The sequence below is a fragment of the Copidosoma floridanum genome, unplaced genomic scaffold (assembly GCF_036245765.1).
Source record: "Copidosoma floridanum isolate Cflo_tuat_1 unplaced genomic scaffold, Cflo_Japanese_pri ptg000008l, whole genome shotgun sequence".
NCBI lineage: Eukaryota > Metazoa > Arthropoda > Insecta > Hymenoptera > Encyrtidae > Copidosoma > Copidosoma floridanum.
The window spans coordinates 834,546-854,817 of record NW_028321885.1 but is presented as its reverse complement, the minus strand read 5'-3'; the positions used below and the strand labels follow the sequence as shown (position 1 = coordinate 854,817).

The following is a 20,272-nucleotide window of genomic DNA, read 5'->3' as shown; positions in this document are numbered from 1 at the left end:
GCATTTGCTTTGACTACTCCTCCAAGTCCCGTCAAAACAGCACTAGTTTTTTGAGGCTTTAAACCTAACATCTGGACAAGTGACCTAGATATAAGCGATGCTTGAGAGCACGGGTCAACGAGTGCTCGGGCTGTTAGAACTTTACCCGACGGGGAGACGATTTGGATTCTCGCAGTAGCCAATAACACAGTATTGGAGCAACAAGCAGAACTAGTATCTAAAATGACTTTAGCATCAGGAGCCTTGCCAGCTTTGGTGGTGTTTTTTGGGTCAACACCTTTTTCTTAAGATTGAGAAGAACTGGAATCTCTATGCATCAGAGTATGATGCTTTTGTTGGCAGAAGGCGCAAAGAGTGGTAGAACGACAATCCCCGAACTTGTGCGGATCAAGGCAGTTGTGGCATAGTTTTGCCTTGGATTGAATAGATTTTTTAATTGGCCATGGCTTGGACTTAAAAATCTCACATAATCGAACATGGTGTTCGCCATTACAGCAAGGGCATACAAGGTTTGTGGACGTAGTCTGATGAGACGAAGAAACAAAGGTGGCGTCTTTCTGTTTTCCCTGCTTGGGTGATGGATGCGCAACAGAGGGTTTCTGCTTAGGAATATAAGATTCCACTGAAATTAAATGGTTATTTAAAAAACCTTTAAACTGAGCCAGCATAGGAAGGTCGGTAGAGCTACCTAAATGCCTTTGCCAATCCTTGGCGGTGGCATAGTCCAATTTATTGGACATAGTTCCAATGAACAAATCTCCTAAACCGTGTTCAGCGTGCTTAAGGTTATCTAAAGCTGCAAGAGGCCTAAGAGTTTGGCTAATCAGCTGTTTGAGCTCAACAGAGGAGCTATTCTTCATAGACGGAGCGTTGAGTATCGAGTTTACATAGCTGAAAACTAACCTCCTTTTATTATCGTAGTAGTCTACTAGAGTTGTCCAAGCCTGATTATAATTTTCTGACGTAAGTGGAAAATTTTTTATCAAATCTGCAGCTTCACCCTTGACTTGGGTTCGCAGGAACTGATGTTTAATTGCCAGAGAAATTTCAGCTTTGTTATGGACCAAAGCTTTAAAAACATCACGGACATGAGGCCAATCCTCTCTACTTCCCGAAAATTCTGGAAGATTGACCCGAGGAAGGCTCGAATACGAAGAAACTGGATCACTACCCCTACGAGGGTCATGAGGACCAATTCTAACTCTGATACTATCAATGAAATCGGTGAAATCCCTTAAATTTAAGTAATATTGCTCTGCACCCCTAGGATACACGTCCTCCTTCAGATAAGGGTGATCCTTTGCAATAGGGCGGTCCTGGCTCCAGATTAGACTATGAGTAGACTGAAATTCAGAAAAGGCATTGTCCAATTGTTTAAGCCGAGCGGTCGCCTGCCCGCAAGTCATCTTGGCTTGGCCTAACTTCTTAAAATTTGCGTAAGAATTCCTGATCTTGTTATATGTTGCATACTGAGCTGAAGTAAGAGCTTCCATTTCGAATTTGTTTACAGGAGTGCGAGGGAAAAAAAAAAGAATTGACGGAAAGAAAAAAGAGAATGAGCAACAGATAATATCAAGGTGCGGAAACAAAAACCTAATCTAAAGGTGGGGACTATTTCCCTTTTCCCTTTCTTTTCCGATTTACCTCTATCCTCACTCAACCAGCAGCCTTGCCACCATTCATAACCCAAAACCTTCTTCCACTTCTTAAACCACGGAAGATTTTACTTTATTGACGTGTTGCGCTGATCTCTAAAACAAAATAAAGTATAGTTGACAAACCGAACTTTTACATAAAAAGGAAAAGTTCTAAAAAACAACACCGATATAATTGTACTTATTAAATACGAACGGTGTACCCCGTGAATCAGCAGCTAGCAAACAGCAGCGGTGACGTGGACAGGACCCGTACCAGCATGTAGAAGCAGTAGCGCTGACAGTATGTAAGCTGCACTGATGTCAGCGGCGGCCGCACGACGAAGGCGGAGGCCTGCACCAGCAGGCTGCAGCAAAGGTGTAGATGCCGTAGGTGGGCTCACAGAGGTGGAGGTCTGCACCAACAGGTTGCAGCAATGGTAGTGACGCCCCAGGTGTATGCTTGATCGTGGATGTATGTGTGTGTGTCTAGAACGGGACGAGTGGAGTAAGTACAATGTTAACTCGGTTACCGTCAACAAACACACAAAATAAGAAAAAAAAGGTGCTCATGTTACATGAGACTTAAGCATTTAAGTTAATGCTTACAGAGAGATGTAAGAGAAAATATAAGTGCAGAGAGTGCGTGTGTGTGTGTATAGGGTACAACACCTACACTGCAAGAGAGACTGCGTGCTTGAAAGCAAGCGCAGAGAGTGCGTGTGTGTGTGCATAGGGCACAACACAGCAGCCGCACTGCAAGAGAGACTGCGTGCTTGAAAGCAAGCGCAGAGAGTGCATGTGTGTGTGTATAGGGCACAACACAGCAGCCGCACTGCAAGAGAGACTGCGTGCTCGAAAGCAAGCGCAGAGAGTGCGCGTGTGTGTGTATAAGGCACAACACAGCAGCCGCACTGCAAGATAAAGAGAGAGAGAAAGAAAACGCGTGCGCAAGGGCACTACTCTCCCTCTCCCGATTCTCCTTCTATCGAAAGCACGAGGCGACGCCAAGATGATCGCCGATACATACGGTTAGCCGAGATTCAACAAAAAGAAGATGGCGAGGTATGCCACGCGACCCCCTATTCCCCAAACCTCGTCGCCCCCAATCCGGCTTGAAGGACCAAAAAATGCATGAAAAGGTCAAAGGCCAGTAAAGCTCCTGGTCTTTAGTTGATTTTTTGCCGGGACTGGGAGCACACCAGGTTGAGGAAAGAACGTTGGACAACGAAGGGGCGCCGTAGTAGGTGTTAAAATAAAATGATACACAACACTGTACTTATTTTATTTTTTTCAAGCAAATAATACAAGGTATTACATGATCTTGAAATCACTATTGAGCGTATTGGATCGAATCGCTTTAAAATAGAATTAGAAAACAATCGCAGTAGATGAGAACTATTAAACTAGTTGTGAACAGAGAGGTAAGTAATAAAGCTGAATTTACAGTGGTGTTCAAATAACAGAAAAGAAAAAGATGGCAGAGTTATGCCGGTATACGCGTGGGCAGCGCAACACGTGAAAAGTAGCTGCAGGAGCAAAGACGATGAAACACGTCTGTCCGCTAGCCATGTACCAAGGAGACTGTTCTGCACATCGCGTGTATCAGTGCACACGTTGCGCAGAGCTACACTCTCACCCATGCATACACACACGCATACATCTAGTCCTATAGTCACACGCTAGAGACTCCTAAATACAATGCAGTTAGCTAAGGCGGTCTATATTTCGTTTAATGCGCCCAACAAAACCCGATAAAGACCTTGAATTTCAAACACAGCTTCTGTTATACCGAGTTAGATAACATTTGAGTTCCAAGTTTTACTTTTGCTGAGGGTCTTAAGACTCACACCTGCTTTTTTAAATTAAGATTTCTTGTTTCTTTCTTCTTTTAAGCGTGGTGGCTAGTTGGTTACAGTTAGTAAAGTTTAATTTTTTTTTTTTTTTAATAAATACCTACTAACGTAGTGTATTTATTTTTAGGCTTCATTGTCAGCGAGTACATATAGTACATATAGCCTTGTTACAGTAAGACACATTTAACATAATATTGGTTACATAATATACACAGTATTTGTATAATAATTACACAGTATTGGTTATATGTTACATTATTGGTTACATTTTCACATTGTTGGGTACAGTTCATGATTGGTAAGTACGGTGATGACTTCGCATACACCGCCTCGAGAGCGAAGGATCTAAGTAATAGGCCATTTGCTACGAGAAGACCCATCTTCTTCACGGAAATCAAACCACAGTCTTCCGCGGTCCGACCCGCAAGCCAACCGACTGAGCTACCGTGCGGTCTAATATTAAAAATTAACCTAATATTAAAGAGTTTCATTGATTTTTAAGTCTGTTTTATAAATTTCATGGTTTCAAAGTTGTACTTTTTCCCAGCTGGTAAACTATTTGAATGTCTGAAATAAAATTTGTATTTTAGGTATAAGCTGGCATCACTTATCTAATTCCTTGACGTTCGCGTCATATTTACCAACTAACTATGGCTACAAGTTATTCATTCCATATGCGAAGCAAACCATTTTGTGGGAAATTTATTTTAATCCTTTATTTCCGGAACTTGGACCCGAAATCGTAATTAATGGAGAAGAATTTACTGAGACAAAAGATTCTCTGAGTTTATTAAGTGGTTTACCTGAGCTAATTAAATGGGATCTTGCTGAGAAAATGTCATTAACAAATGTTTTGAATCAATTTTTGAGTTTCTTCAAGTGTCAACAAGTAAGAATTTAAATTTCGATTAATTCATAAATATAATCTCCTTTTTATTTCAGATTAAATGCCTGGAAAAAAAGTCAGAAAAATTATTTTCCGAATATTTATCGTTGCAAAGAACATTTAATCCGGAAAATGTAGAAGTTCTTGTAATGAACAATTCGAAACAAACAGAAGTAAAGTTTTATATTAAATTGCATCAAAATCTACAAAAAAATTTGGCTGTACGCAACTGCAATATGAATCATGAAACTTCATTATTTATAAACTATAATGGACCTTTGTTCAATCGTATTATGCCAGAATTATATTTATCACCATATCTTACATATTTTTTTAATGACACTGAATCATTACATATTCCGTATTTAAAAGAATCTCAACGTACTATCGATTATGCTAACGAAATCCAAACAATCGTCCAAAATAAGGTAGGTAAAGAATTCGTTCTAGTATTGCCAATGCGTACATAAAGATATTATTATAGACTTACAACCAGTTTTATTTAAAAGTAAATAAACTTCTAGTTTTGTGTATCTCTCATCATCCATGTTTTCCTTTAAAGCGTAGAGATACATTTCGGCAGAGTCATGTGAACATAAATATTTTGAAAACATTGAAATGTAGAGAAAATTTACTATTCGTACTCGAAGTATTCCATATACCGCTTATAACTGGAGTTATAGACTAGCTCAATTTACTTAAATATTGCAACCTGGTAAGCAACACCTTGAATCTAATCGTTGATCTAGTAAGCATGTTTACTACTCTATGTATTGTATTTAAGGTATTGCAAAAGTTAGGGTCAATGATGGTCGGAAAGCGATTCACTGAAAAATGTCACGCCGTAGCGCATTATTTTTCACTGGTTTTTGTTAATAACTTTTCGAAAAGACCATTGATCTATAATTTTCAAAACAGTGATCTGTTCAGGTATAAAAAATTTTTTAATTATTTGAACATTGTTATACTCATATCTAATCAGACTTGAGGTTAAAACTTTTTTTGCTAAAAATTGATTCAATGTTAATTATCTTAAATTATATACTTTTTTTGTGTCTATCCGATATTGAGGTTAACCATTAAAATGCTTTTTAATATTAGTTCAAGCTAGATTAAATAACTAGCTAAAATTCACACTAAGCACAACTTACTGTTTATTTATTTGAGGAATCTTATACTTTATCTATTGTAATATTATTTATATAAAATTTTAATTTAAGGCTCATTTTTTAATTTTTTGTTAGAATGCTATTTAATTTCTAAAAAGTCAAAGTTTTCTTTAGTTAAAAAAGAAAAAAATAGTCTTAACGCTTTTAGATTAGGAGTAGTCTACTATCAAGTTCTTTTTTGTATGATGAAGAGTACATAAATTTCTACTATCGTCTTCATAGGGCTCACACGTTATGCATTTTTTTAGTGTAAGCTACTAATAAGTAAATCTTAAGCCATTTACAGAGTGTTTAGAAAGTGATTTTATAAAATAATTTGATTTTATTAAGCTAAAACAAAACACAAACAAACCTTAAGAGTTTTTTGATTTAACGGGTTATAAAACAGTCTATGTTAAAAACAAAGTCTGACACCTGTAAATATCAATATGGCAGATGTTGTAACTACTCAGGTTAGTGGACGTAAAAAAAAAAGATCACCCTCGATAGTAGAATAATCCACGCACACTATTATTTGTAAAGTATGTATCAAGAATTTATACTTAATAACTTTGTTTGTATTATTGCTTAATAAACAAATATTTAACAAACAGAAAAGTATTAGAACTTGATGACTTAATTGTTTTTTATTATTACTCTAGACTATTTATAGGGAGCAAGTAAGTATTAGTGGTAATAAAAAAATTAAGTTACTAAGCTGCAAAGTTCACTTACCTTCATATAAACATTTTATAAAGTGATAACAGAAAATAGGGTATATGGCTTTTTAACAGTTTATTAATTAATAAATAATTAAAAACAGTTAAGTTACTTAGCGCACATGCTTGCTTGCCTACTAATCCATCCGTACATTAAATAATAAATTACTATTAAGTCATTTAGGAAGGAATATTGTTTGCTAAGCTATCAAATGACTATCAAGTGATAACGAAAATGGCTAGATTACTTACTGCTGCTGCCTACTTACCTCATTATTAATATTATTTTAAGTACAGTTTTATTTTCCGTGCATATTTCCATAGTTAATAAGCCAGACTGCCACTTTAATATCTCATCAAAAACTCACACTCGCTGCTACAATGTCAACTAGACACGTAACGTTATTTCTAAGTTACTTACCACCAATGCTTGTGCGTTCATCTTTAAATAGTTTATAAAGGGATCGTAAAATACACGTAGTCTACTTAGTTATAGAGTTCACCTACCTGTTTGTTAATAAAAAACAACTAACTTACGTTATGATGAATGAATCATGTGTAATATTCGATAACAATAAATCAGACATGGCTCAATTTCGTGTAGACATTTGATAAGTCAACAGTTTCATTACCACATTAAAGCTTAATTTCAAATTAATTCAATTTTAAATTAATTGTGAATAACATCTTTGTAGTGCAACAAAGTGTGATAACTCAGATCAATCGAGCAAAAATAATGTGTTCTGACTCAGCCCTAATTGTGTTTAAAGCATTTCTGAGTTATTAAATAAATTTAGAAAGCACCAAACAAATGGGTGTGAGAGATACCAATACCTCTAATTAGTTGGAAGACAAGTTTATTTTTAAGTTTATTATCTCTGCGTTACCAGGCACGGTGCAGTTTTATATTTTATATATTTTACCGTGGCCCTAAGAAAAATAAAAAAAATAAAAATCTGATATGACAGACGATTAAAACTTAATATCGACGCCCCGGGCGAAGACTATTCCCTAATTGGCCCTGGACGAAAACTATGCCCTTTTGACGTCCCGGGCGAAGACTATGCCCTTTTTTCTAGTCCGGACGAAAACTATGCCCTTTTTTGGTCCCCGACGAAGACTATGCCCATTTTTTTCGAGCCCGGGCGAAGACTATGCACTTTTCTCAAACCTAAACGAAAACTATGCCCTTTTTTTGGTCCCGGACGAAAACTATGCCCTTTTTTTGGTCCCGGACGAAGACTATACCCTTTTTTTCGAGCCCGGGCAAAGACTATGCACTTTTCTCAAACCCGGACGAAAACTATACCCTTTTTTTGGCCCCGGACAAAAACTATGCCCTTTTTTTGGTCCCGGACGAAGACTATACCCTTTTTTTCAAGTTCGGACGGAAACTAAGTTAAAAAACACCCCAATATTAATTACTAACCCCTCTTGTGTTTTACTTTTCCTAAAACAAAAAAAACCCTCCAGATTTGCTAGTTTATGCTTTTGGTGGGTGGGTAACAGCTACTAGTACGCTGGAAGAAGCTCACGAATACGAAGCTTTTGAAAACGATGAAACATTTTAAGATTTCGCAAAACTTGTGTCAAAACGTTTGTTATAAGTTTTATTTTCACATCAAGATTCACATGCACGTGAATATACAGACGCCTTTGTAAAAAAACACGTTATCATTATTCTTAGCAGGTCTAACGGCTTCAGTATTTGGAGTTTTGGTAAGTGTTTGAAAAAAGGAGTTTTTGAGCTTTTTTTAAACGATTCCGTGAATTGTACATAACAATAACTGTAATTAATTTAAACTTGCTAATTTATTCTTGTGTTAAAAAATACTTTGTAATCTAAATATTCATGTCTTGCAAACATTAATTAATAAAAAAAAGTTTACTTTTTTCTCAATTTTCTTACGAATATTATATTTTATTATATCATGAATTGTACAAATTTTATTAATTTTTTAACTTCAAGTTACAATAATTATATTAGTTACTAATTATAATCAACAAAAATGTAGAAAAGAAATTAAATTTGAAAATAAAACATGAAAGAGTCTTTTATATTCATTAATTGCAAACCATGCTTATAAAACGATTCCTGAGTTTGTATTATTATTTACAATTATTTATGTAAATGTAAACAACAACCACTATATAAGTATATTTGACTATATATCTAATTACAAAAACAAATTTACGGTGAGCTTAAATAAATTGTACTTCATCCCGGCTCCAGAAAAAGTCAATATCTTCGTCCAGACTCGGAAAAACTGTAATAGTCTTCACACGGACTAGAAAAAACGGGTATAGTTTTCATCCGGACTCGAAAAAAGGGCATAGTTTTTGTCTGAGCGCGAGAAAAGGCATAGTCTTCGTCCGAACTCCGGAAAAGGGCATAGTCTTCGTCTGGGACTCCAAAAGGGCATAATTTTCGTCCGAGCGCGAGAAAAGGGCAAAGTCTTCGTCCGAACTCCGGAAAAGGGCACAGTCTTCGTCCGGGATCCTAAAAGGGCATAGTTTTCGTCTGGAACAGACAAAAGGGCATAGTTTTTGTCCAGACTCCAGAAAAGGGCATAGTCTTCGTCCAGGCTTCGAAGCAGGGCAAAGTCTTCGCCCGGGGCGTCGATATAATTTTCGATTAAAGAAATGTTTAAAAAAACATCTGTCTACAATAAATTTTGTCACACAACTACAGAGTCAAACAAATCTGATTGATGAGATAGAAAACGTTATTTCTAAGGTGCCCATAATAACAAGCTGTGGGTACAAGAGTTATTTAACTCAGCAATCTAAATAATTAATAATTATTTTTAAAACTCAATAATTTCATTAGTCGAAAATCAAGAAATTATTGAAAAACTGTGTAAGTAGCTTGCTCATCACCCATAAGGTGGAGAGACCCATGACAATAGGTTTTTGAAATATAATACAGTACAAGTGTGTACAGTTTATTAAGTAAATTACAGTAATTATACACAGTATCAACTATGTGTGTGAATAGTACATTACGATACTAGCGCGCGAGGAAGGCGACTGACGCACTCGTGTCAATCACCTAACCTCTCCCACGTATGGTGTGTACAACTTCTCGACACATCGTGTGCGGGTAACGAGATTATGAGCCATCTAATGTGTCTCTACCAATATTATGCGTGTGTAAATCTAGGTCTTTAGAGCTACAACAGATAGCTCATAATCTAGGTCCCCCGCGGCGTGTCGAAAATACATATAATGGGCTGAGTGTCAGTAGTATCGTGTGAAACACAAGTAGTTTTGATTTGGACTTGAGAAAAAGTTAAGTCAGTTAAGGTATCCTGATGTAGTGTTACGTCGAAAACGGCATAAGAGTAAATTTTATATTGAAGCCTAAGCTTTCGCTCAATAGCCTGGGAACATGATAGAAAGGGTTGGGGACGGAGCACAGAGTTGGGCACAGGGTAAATGATTAAGGAAAGGTTATCTAGCTACTTGGGCATCAGTATTTAGACGAGCGGCACGTAATCAGCCATTTGTTCAGAAAAAATAGCTTAGTTCGCCTTTGGAGACTATAGTTGTCTGATCGCCAGCATTTTCACTAGCGACACACAAGATATAGCTTCAAGGGTTGGGTTGTTAACGAATGCTAGCTGCTTGGCCGTCAGCATTTACACCAACTGGCACACAACTTAGCGTGGCTTGATTTAAAAATTTGTTCTTAAATAAGAGCTAGTCGCTTGGCCGTCGGCATTTACACCAACTAGCACACAATTTAGCGTCACTTGATTTTATTTGATTTGAGTTTTCCCTTTTTATTTTTACCTTACCACCTGTTTGACCACTAATATCCGGATTGTACAGCACACAATAGTGGGTTTTACACACAAAAAAACTATGGGGGATGCATAAAAATTAACTTTAAAGTTAAATACTGCTCACTTTTATTATTGTAAAAAAAGGGGGGGTACAAATGGCTCTCGAGGCAAGATCCGGGTGACCGGACATAAATTAAGCGGATAGACCGGATTATCCAGGTCACGTACAGCCACCGACCGGGTTCTCCGGGTCGTGTGTATGAGTCTGGCTACTGCCATAGGGGTACTATCAAGCTGGCCTGACCATTAAACGAATTTCTTTGGACTGCTCTCCTCGTGAAGGAGCCATGGGCTTATATAGCCGAAAATCGTGCCTCCTTATCATTGCCACTATGACCAGAGACGGCGAAACGTACATAGGTTCTTAGAATTAGTCTGCATCATCTCGTGGCAGGGAGAGGAAAAGATTTTCTACATGCCTTCCGTCTTCCTATGCATGTATTGTTTTGGTTTCGGGGTGATGCTTACTCGCTAAAGAATATTGTATAGCAGCGATACTGGTCTCAGTGTTCGCTTATCGAGATTAGGTTGCGTTACAGTTCAAGTGATTTTCGGGTTTGGTAGCCCTGGGTACTGTAAGTGTTAAAAAAGGAAAGTGATAATAGCATAGCATGCCGTTGCCAAGTCTCGTTGCATAAATGTTGGCCAATATGTGGATCAAACATCCTGGCTAGAGCGTCGCCTTGTTTATGAACGGTTAAGGAAGAGAAAGTAAAGGATAGAAAATACTTATAGAGTTTTGCCGAACGATGTAGATAAATCTGTCAATGCATAAAGAGAGAAAGAGATGTAGACTTGTTCTTGGGTCTTTATCTTACTCGGTCTTTTCTTACACGTGTATAACAAAACATTAGCTTCGGTGCTTGGTATATGTGTGGGTATGTGACGTTTAGGTTGATACGAAAACGTGGCCTTGCGAGCAGAAAAGGAAGAGGAGGAGAAAAAGAATTTAAAAAAAGGGTACGTTGAAGTCAGCCTCGATGTAACATTAGTATGCTGGTTTTAGAATTTGATGAGAGATTAATGAAGAGTTCGTATATCACGTCCGATGTATCTGGTTATTCGCCAATGATCAGTCATCTCAGTTTCATAGTATTTGACACAAAGTAGTAAAGAGCGCTCATATTTTCTTTGACAGTACTGTTAAGGAGATCAAGTGCTGTGGTTGAGTGAAAATACTCTTACTTAATGTCTTCGTACGCAGGACGTTCTATGACTATGTGATAATGAGACTTGTTGGTCCTGAGATTACATAGGGCACAATAATCGGTTTCTATTGTTTTGTACATAGTCTTATTCCAATGGAAATAGAGAGTATGTCTGCCTGCCAATCTGTAGTAAGACGAGAGTCTTACGTGTGGCAAAGTCAGTTGGAGCTTGAGGTGTTGGCAGTGAGTCAAGTTGTCGAAGTCTGTTAGTCTGGAGTAGAGTGTTGTGTATATTAAGTTCATGGCTTTTGTAATTTTTTCCTTGGTTCTAATGTTTTTTTATTACGCTGGTGATGACAAAAAGAGCCAGCCTAACCGACTTATTGACTTCCACATTCTTCAGGTACATATAACCAGTTTTTCAAGGATTTTGTGTAGTTATAAAATCCAGCTAAGTAGGGGTTTATTGTTGGATGAGCTGCTTAAATTTTATAATCTGATGTACATACGCTTAGTGTACCTCTCGAGACCAGAGCCCATAATTTTGGCCGAAAAAGACAAAGCTTTCGATATCGCTGCGTATTTTACATGATAGGAGCCTGTTTTCAGTCTTAGCAGGTATCTGAGAGTATATCTAAGAAGCTGAAGTAATCGCTTAAATTAAAAATAGCTTAAATCCGCTCTATCTCAGGAGTTGATTTCAGCCCCATTTTCCAGCTCTGTAGAGCACTGTAAAAAAAGCAATTGCGCTAAACTGTTTATAGGCTAATGGTATGCTTCTGTTGTTGCCTTAACAGAAAATATGCCATATTAAGGTAGTTTTTTTATGAAATGATTATGAACACAATGGCATGAGATCTTGAGGAATAATTTATTAAGTTAGAATACGCTACCCCTTAAAATTTTAGAGTAGGTTGATGAATATAAACGTAAGAAAATGATAAGTGCAAAGTAAGTTCTAACCATGTTCTCTTATCGTAACTTGACATTTCTTAACTAAAACTTGAAGCCTAGTTATTTATTTACTGAACATAATTAAGTAAAAAACTGACCTAATAAAGCTTACGTCATCCTGAACATACTTCCATCTTGAAATATATATGTTTACGGACTCAATCAAAAGATATTAAAAGAAACACAAGCATACATTCTTATTATCTATGTTGCATCTATATGCATAGGCAAGCATCCACTGCTGGTGTTTTTGACGTTAAGCGCAAGTCTTAGATAATCATTTTTATGAAGTTTTATATCGGATATTATAATCTAAAAATTTTGAATTAGTACTTAATTTGACTTAATATACAATAGAAACAAATAGTCGTTGAAAATTGAAGCAGTATTATTAAATATCAACTTGACAGTCGCATCTCTGACTCGGGAGTCATAAAACAGCCACCTTAAGTTTAGCGCTGACTTACCTTTGCCCAATGCCCTGCTTAAACTTGCACACAGAGTGGAATAAGTGTGTCGTAAAACGAACTGACGTCCGACCTTCTCTTTTAAATTCTGTCTGGTGTAATGTAATAGTTGCGTATATTATTTTTTATCCTTGTAAATGTCTTTGCCGTAAGTTAGTCTATTTATTTTTGTTTTATATTAAATTTAGTAATTAAAGCTAAAGATTTGTTTTGGTTGGTTAACACTTTCTAATTAAAAATATTTTAATTTATAAAATTAATTTAACCAACAACTGAGTTGTGTTTTATTTCATAAATTAATTATAATAATTTGAATAAATATCATAAAGTAAATAAGGTTCGTATTTGACAAGAATTTTAATTAAAAAGTTTTGGATTCAAATTTACAACATTTTAAAAGTTTGATTTTTCTTAACTTAACTTACTTATAAAATCGCTGGATATCCACTGCTTGCACACACGCAGTCGCAATCTTCTACGGTTGACCGCATCGATTTCTCGAATTCCACACGAGGGTACTTGTGGCGATAATGATAGTGAGGCTGTCGCTTTGCACGTTGGATCAACTATTTCTAACCAATTCATCATAAACTGTAAAATGACTCAAAGTATGTCAAACTTTTCTTTACTGTGTGCTTTATCAAAACTGATGGCTAATGCTGTCAAATACACTGTACAAAGCACTGATAAAGTAATTGCTGCAAACCAAATCTCGCTTCTACCTTGTTATCTACTAAAGCTCCTGCACTTGCTTTTTAAAGCTCTTTGTTGCGCTCTATATTCTACCTTTCGAAACATTTTTATTCATTTCTATAAAGTCGTCCTCCATATTTATTTTGTTTAGGCGATTTTTCTAAAAATATCCAGCTCCTTTACACTCGTGCTGAAAAAATTTTTTCTGGTATAACCGCACATAGTACGTAAGGATACGGATTTTTTTGGATATATTTTATTTTATTGTATTTTTTTTTTTTTTTATTTTCAATGCTGTTACCAAGTTACTGATTTGTCTTAACTGATTATTTAAAATAGCACTTAATGTATAATTAATATAATTAATGGCTTTTTAGTCGTTCTAAGTACCCTCCTTTTTTTGGTCTATTACTATTTGCTCTTCTTTTTTCTTATCCTAAAGATTTATCTTTCAATACAATTGTACCCGTCATTGTAACATTCCCTCTACTATAATTTCAAAATTTATTTTTCGTAATCGTTATTCACAAGTGTTTTTTTATTCTTTATTTTTTTATTTTATTTTATGAGTAAGTTAATGATATTCACGCAAAATAAATTTTCACATAAAAGTAGTTTTAATTGTTTCGTTAATGGTAATGAAAAACAATTAGAAGGTTGCTAAAAAGTAATAAAAATGTTTTATTTGTGATGTATACAGTATTAATACGAATTAGAAAAACATTAAACACATCCTAAAAAATAATAGTAAATTTATGAGTGATATAATTGAATGAAAAATTGAGAGTCAAACACGATTACGTCAACATTTGCTGATGGAAAATAAACAATATAAAAAAAAAATTTTTTTTGAACCAAAGACACTTCAGTACAATTGATATTTTGAGAAGACAAAACATGCACACAAAAAAATTTTTTCAAAAAATATCCACGATTTACATCTCAAATAAGTCTGTTTATCTGTATTAGTTTTACATGTTAGTTTTTTTCATCGAATAACAAAAAAATAGCCTGGTTCTTAGACAATTTATACCAATATATTTAAATTATTTGATAAGGATATTAAAAACAAATTTTAATACTACTTACACACTATTAATTAATTATGAAGAAAACCATGCAGTTGAACATACAATTTAAAGTTTTTCTACGTAAAACAAGTATCGTTAATTTTTATCTTACACAGACTCAATTTGATCTTACCCACAACCAATTGAGTGGCAAAACACAGCAACTTTAGAAAAAGTTTTTCGTAAATAAATATACGAATCATTACATTTATTTGGACAGTAACAAAACAAATATGTTTGTAGTTGTATGTCTACAGAATCATAAAATTGTTTTTTTATAAATTATCTTAACGGTTGAGAAAAGTTTCCTTCAATGAAACAATTATTTAGTACTTCATTATTCGCGAAACAAATAATTGTCACATTTAGATGATTGGAATCTGACAAAAAAAGTTAAGAGAAGTTTATTTAATTATTTGGGAAAAAATGTCTATAATACCTAAGAAAATTTAAAAAATAGATAAAACGTGACAGTACGTTCATGATAATAATTTCGTAATATAAAAATATTTTTTGTGAAGAATCTAATTATTTTGAGCCGTAGTTTCCGTCAAATACTTTTTGTTCTAAAAAGTGGTAGTAGAAATATCACTTTTTTTTCTTTACGTTGTTGTAACAAACGTATGGAATAGAGTTTTTAAAAATCGGAAAAATAGTGATTTTTACTAAAAAAAATTTTTTGGATCCCATTGGCCAAAAACCAGCGTTTTTTACTTTTTCATGCGCCTCTGTATACAAATTTTTTTTTTTAAATACTGTTTAACTTTTTTTTTAAAGTGGCGCGTTAAATTTTTATTTTTGTACCTTATGAAACGAAAAAAGCCCAACTCCAACGTTTGTTCGAGGAAGGGTCGTTTCGGTTGCGAGTTAAGCCAAGCCCACGTTGAAAGCAGATTTTAAGAAAGGATAAATAAGATATGAAAGAGTTTATGTTAATAGTGGCATATGTTTATAATCAATTCGTGTATGAACATTTACTGACTCAGTGAAGCATTCAGCTCAGCAGTAACGCTTGCTTGAAGTGATTGCTACTGAGAGCCCTATATATTAATATTCTTTTATGCAGATTTTCGAGAAGATTTAGTTTAAAGTAATGATATTAGGTAAGAGTAGTACGTTCAAGCTTTTTTGATAACAACTTTCAAATAGATTACAAAAGTCTTAATGTCTTGTGAAGTATAAATGTATAAATGTGGCACAATCTCTGGAGTATTGTTAAGATCTAAATATAAGTTGTTCGCTCATAAAAACATATAAGTTTGACTAAAGAAATGTATAAAAGATTAAAAAGTAAATTAATATAAATTACTGTCAGTTAAGTATCAAAGTAAGTTTGCATAGTAATTATAAATATAATAATTGTACTGCACGTTAAGCATTTGTTCTCTTTAAACTAAACAATATTAAAATAATGTATTTACTTGATACAAACTACTTAATATTATTTATAAACAAATTTAAAGTCCGTACTGCTAATCAAAAAAACGATGCTCTCTATATTTTAGTCTCTTTTGGAATGAGATTCATTCAAATATTTTGAAAAAACTTATAAACATGGTTGAAAAGGTTATATTTTTTGCAGAATTTAATTATCGTAAGATCACAGGTAAATGTTACCAAACTTGAGAATGCGGTTTTTCAGGAGCAGCGTGAGATTGTTTTTATTTTTCTGTATCTTGTAGAATGAAAAAAAAACTTTTTGGAATTTTTGCAGAATTTTTGTTTTGGTGTAACGTGAGCCAAAATTTTTAAAACCGTTTCTTTGAAAATTTGTTACAGTGTTGAAAAATAAGTATAAACATAATAGTTATCATCCAAATCTTTAACTGCAATTTTTTCTGTTCGTAATTTTCGCCTGGAATCCTCTAACACTCTCTACACATATTCAATCTTTCTGCATAATTCAAAATTAGTTCATAATTTTTTCAACGTTAAAAAGTTTTAACAAAAAAGTCATTGGGTTGTACTCAAAATTATTGTTATTAATATACTGTATCTCATGACATTAATTTTGATTACTATCACAGCAATTACAGAACAAATATTAACGATAGTAACAGGATTTATTAGAACTGCTGCAGATTATTGGAATTTGTTTAAACATCTCCAGCCATTTTTTAGTACTGTGCCCAATAAGCTCTGCAATGCTGTAATACTATGCATATATATGCTATCGTCATTGACATAGTGAAAAACCGCCTCAAATTTAATAGTGATATCAATCACTTACACAGCAAAAAAGGCCTTATTGTACATGGCTTCCGAACCATTGGATTACGGTTGAAAGACGCGGTGTTTTAATATTAACCAATACCTCTCAATTTGTGCGCTGTGATAATTTTTTTTATCTCCGTGGAAGCTATAAAAGTTCTAATTTTTCTGTTTTTCTGGTTTCTTGATGAAAATATCAGAAATTGTTTAATATTTTAAGTTTTAATTGTAATTATATCCAGATGAATATTTATTGGGTACCTACATCGATCTGCCGAGCATGAAAAATTTCTTTAGTAATTGTTTACTGTATTTAAGGTGGTTTAAGCAATCTTTACGCAAAAATTCTCATGTATATAAAACAAGCTAATATTATGGTGTAGAATCGTATAAACTCTCATTTTCTAGATGAAACCAAAAAAATGATTAGTCGACAGTCAAAGTTTGGTGAAATATTTATTTTGAGGTTGTGTATTTAGTACATGCTGTATAAGACTACTTACAAAGTAGCATAATGAGATAAGTCATACTTAAATTTGAATACATAAATGTGATTAAAAAAACTGTCAGATGTATGATTATTTAAGGAGAACACTATAACATCAACATCAGTACATATTTCGAAATTATAAAATAACTAACAAAAAATAGTGAGATGAGAGCCTACTGTATGTGCAAGAGAGTATTAGATACAGAGACATTCAAAAGTGCATTAACAGTGGTAACTGGCATGTATAGCGGCGTATTCCAAATTCAAATCCGGCAAAAAAAATTTTTTTTTAACAATTTGACTGTAAATAAGGCCCGTAACAAAACCTTGATTTCAGCCCGATTAGGTTTAGTAGCATGGGCTGCCTTAAAGTAAGATTTGGTGTGAACAAAAAACTGCATAGTAACAAGCTTTTTGTCAGTTAGTAGTACAGCAGTACGGCTCTAGCGATCAAGAGATCCTGTGCAAATGCTTTTGCAAAGCGCTATGTCATTGATACTTACTACTATCACAGCATGAGATATTTTTGTCAGTGTAAAACAAGAATTATAGTAGCAAATAAAACACGTTACCGTTTAACTAACATTTAAACACATTCCTTGGGTAACATAATTGACAATTACCACTACTCACCTCGCTTCAAAAATGTTAACCTTTTGTGATTAATTAAGTAAATTGAGTAAGGATTTTCACAATCGCTGAATTAGAAGACAACTTGACGGTCCTTAAGTAAAATGTTTGCAAATAATGAGTGCGGATAGCAGAAACATTGAAAAGTATTATGCTATATCAGTACTGTGCCAATACTTAACCTGAGTTTAATTTGGCCCCAAGAAAGCGGAAACTCAATACTTCATAACTATCACATAACAAGTACTTGATTGGCATTTAATAAGAAGAATCTTGGCAAGCACTTTTCAGGCACTTGATAAGTACGTGCCGGGTACATAAGGGTTACTTGGCAAGTATTACGCAGGCACTTGATGTGTACTTGCATGGTACTTAGTGGGTACTTGACGGACATTCAGCGGGCATTTGATAAACGTGTGAAAGGAACTTAACGGGAACTTGACAAGTTCTTTGTGGGCCTAAGGCGTGAACTTGACGTGTAGCTGCCGAGTACTTGTCATGTACTTGACAGGTACACGACGGACACTTAGTAAGTACTTGACCATCAAGTACTGTACCTGCAAACTTTCTTCCAAGCACCAGTAAGGTGCCTACCATGTGCCAGCCAAATGTCCGTCATGTGTCTGCTTAGTGACCGTTACGGGCCTACCAAGCATCCAGTAAGTGCACGTCAAGTATCCTCATAGTACTCGCCAAGTGACCGTTATGTATCTGGCTAGTACTCACCAAGTACCTGTCAAGTGCCCACCAAGATTCTTCATATTAAGTGCCAATAAAGTACTTGTTATATGATGGTTCTGAAGTATTAAGTTTCTGTTTTCTTGAGACCAAATTAAACTCAGGTTAAGTATTGGTACGGTACTGATGTAGCTTAATACTTTTCAAAGTTCCTGCTATCCGCAATACTCATTATTAGCAACCAATTAACTCAAGGTCCGTCAAGTTGTCTTGTAATTTAGCGCTTATGAAAATCTTTACTCAATTTAGTTATTTAATCACAAAAGGTTAACATTTTTGAAGCGGGGTGAGTAGTGGTAATTGTCAATTATGTTACACAAGGAATGTGTATAAATGTTAGTTAAACGATAACGTGTTTTATTTGCTACTATAATTCTTGTTTTACACTGACAAAAACATCTCATGCTGTGATAGTAGTAAGTATTAATGACATAACGCTTTGCAAAAGCATTTGCACAGGATCTCTTGAACGGCTAGAGCCGTACTGCTGTACTACTAACTGACAAAAAGCTTGTTACTATGCAGTTTTTTGTTCACACCAAATCTTACTTTGTGGCAGCCCATGCTACTAAAATATCGTTTTAAATAGGCCGAAATAGACCAGTCTTGCAACGGGCCTTGTTAACAAATCAATTGTTTGAAAAAATTTATTTCATGAATTTGGATTCGGGACACGCTACTGTCCACGCTAATCACCACTGTTAACGCTCTTTTGAATTTTCCTGTACATGCATGTATTGTGGAGAAGTGACAACGCTGGAGTTCAGCCATACAATACTCTTACCTCGGATCTACTTAAAGTTAACATGTAAATAACTATTTTCTTAAGGACATTAATTCATCAAAAACGTATACAAAAATGAGACTTAGTAGAATTTTCTTATTTCTTATTTGTACACAGTATGTTATACTAAAGGACTTTTTATTATTTATGCTTACATTTTTTCAACAATTTGCTTTTAAGTAATAAGTACCTGGTTAAAGATACGGTATTACTCGCTTGAGCGACCTTTAATAAAAATATTAACTACTTCTTTTATGTGTGTATTATATACACAAATGTGCGACTACTTTTACTTATGTTTACCTACATATGTATGAAAGTTTCTAGTTTTTTTTAAACTTAACACTATGGATAGTTAGAAGATGTGATGAAGAGTTAAAAGTTAGACTCAAAGTAGTGCAGAAAAAATAACTATAATTTTAATAACGATAATAATTGTAAACAACAAAACCCCACATTCAAATTAAAACTATTAAAATAGAGATTACCTGAATTAAGATTTTTGTCGATTTAAATATTTAGAACTTGCAATGTAAATCAATTTTATAACATAAGTATTTAGTATGAATATCTTGAGTGCTTGTAGCTAAACGAATTAAATACGTGTACAAAGGGACGCAAGAGTGGTGATAGCGGTTTATTTGTGTTCTATTGTAATGACTCGTGAAAGTTATGAGTCACACCAGTGACTTATTTTATGCCTGTTGAATACAACTAACTTACATCTCCTTTCCCTAAAAAGATTCGTCATGAACAGGACAGTAAGAGATCATTATACTCTTATGAAAAATATTTAAGTTCTTATCGTCTCACCATTATCTATTTCGTAAGTAGATTCTTAAAATTTTTACCAATTGAAATGGAATTGTCTAAATGGGATTCAGCTTGTTCTTGTTTATCTTATTTCCACTCTAGACGTAAATTAATTTTTTTCTTAATGTTCGATTTTTTGTATCTTTATTATAATACTGTTTGTTTACGTCACAGCTTTTCTTT

The 20,272-nt window shown here is 34.5% G+C and overlaps 1 protein-coding gene across 6 annotated transcripts in view; it reads left to right on the top strand.

Annotated features, from left to right (window-relative positions):
• LOC106644325 (BRISC and BRCA1-A complex member 2) overlaps positions 1-20,272 on the top strand; it is a 258,139-nt gene that overhangs the window by 212,886 nt on the left and 24,981 nt on the right. For 5 of the 6 annotated variants that reach the window (XM_089589220.1, XM_089589216.1, XM_089589218.1 and 2 more), the window contains exons 3-4: positions 4,081-4,379; positions 4,433-4,804. In XM_089589220.1, coding sequence (XP_089445346.1) covers positions 4,081-4,379; positions 4,433-4,804 — 671 coding nt within the window. The remainder of the gene's footprint in view (positions 1-4,080; positions 4,380-4,432; positions 4,805-20,272) is intronic. The other variant, XM_089589222.1, reaches the window with a different exon arrangement.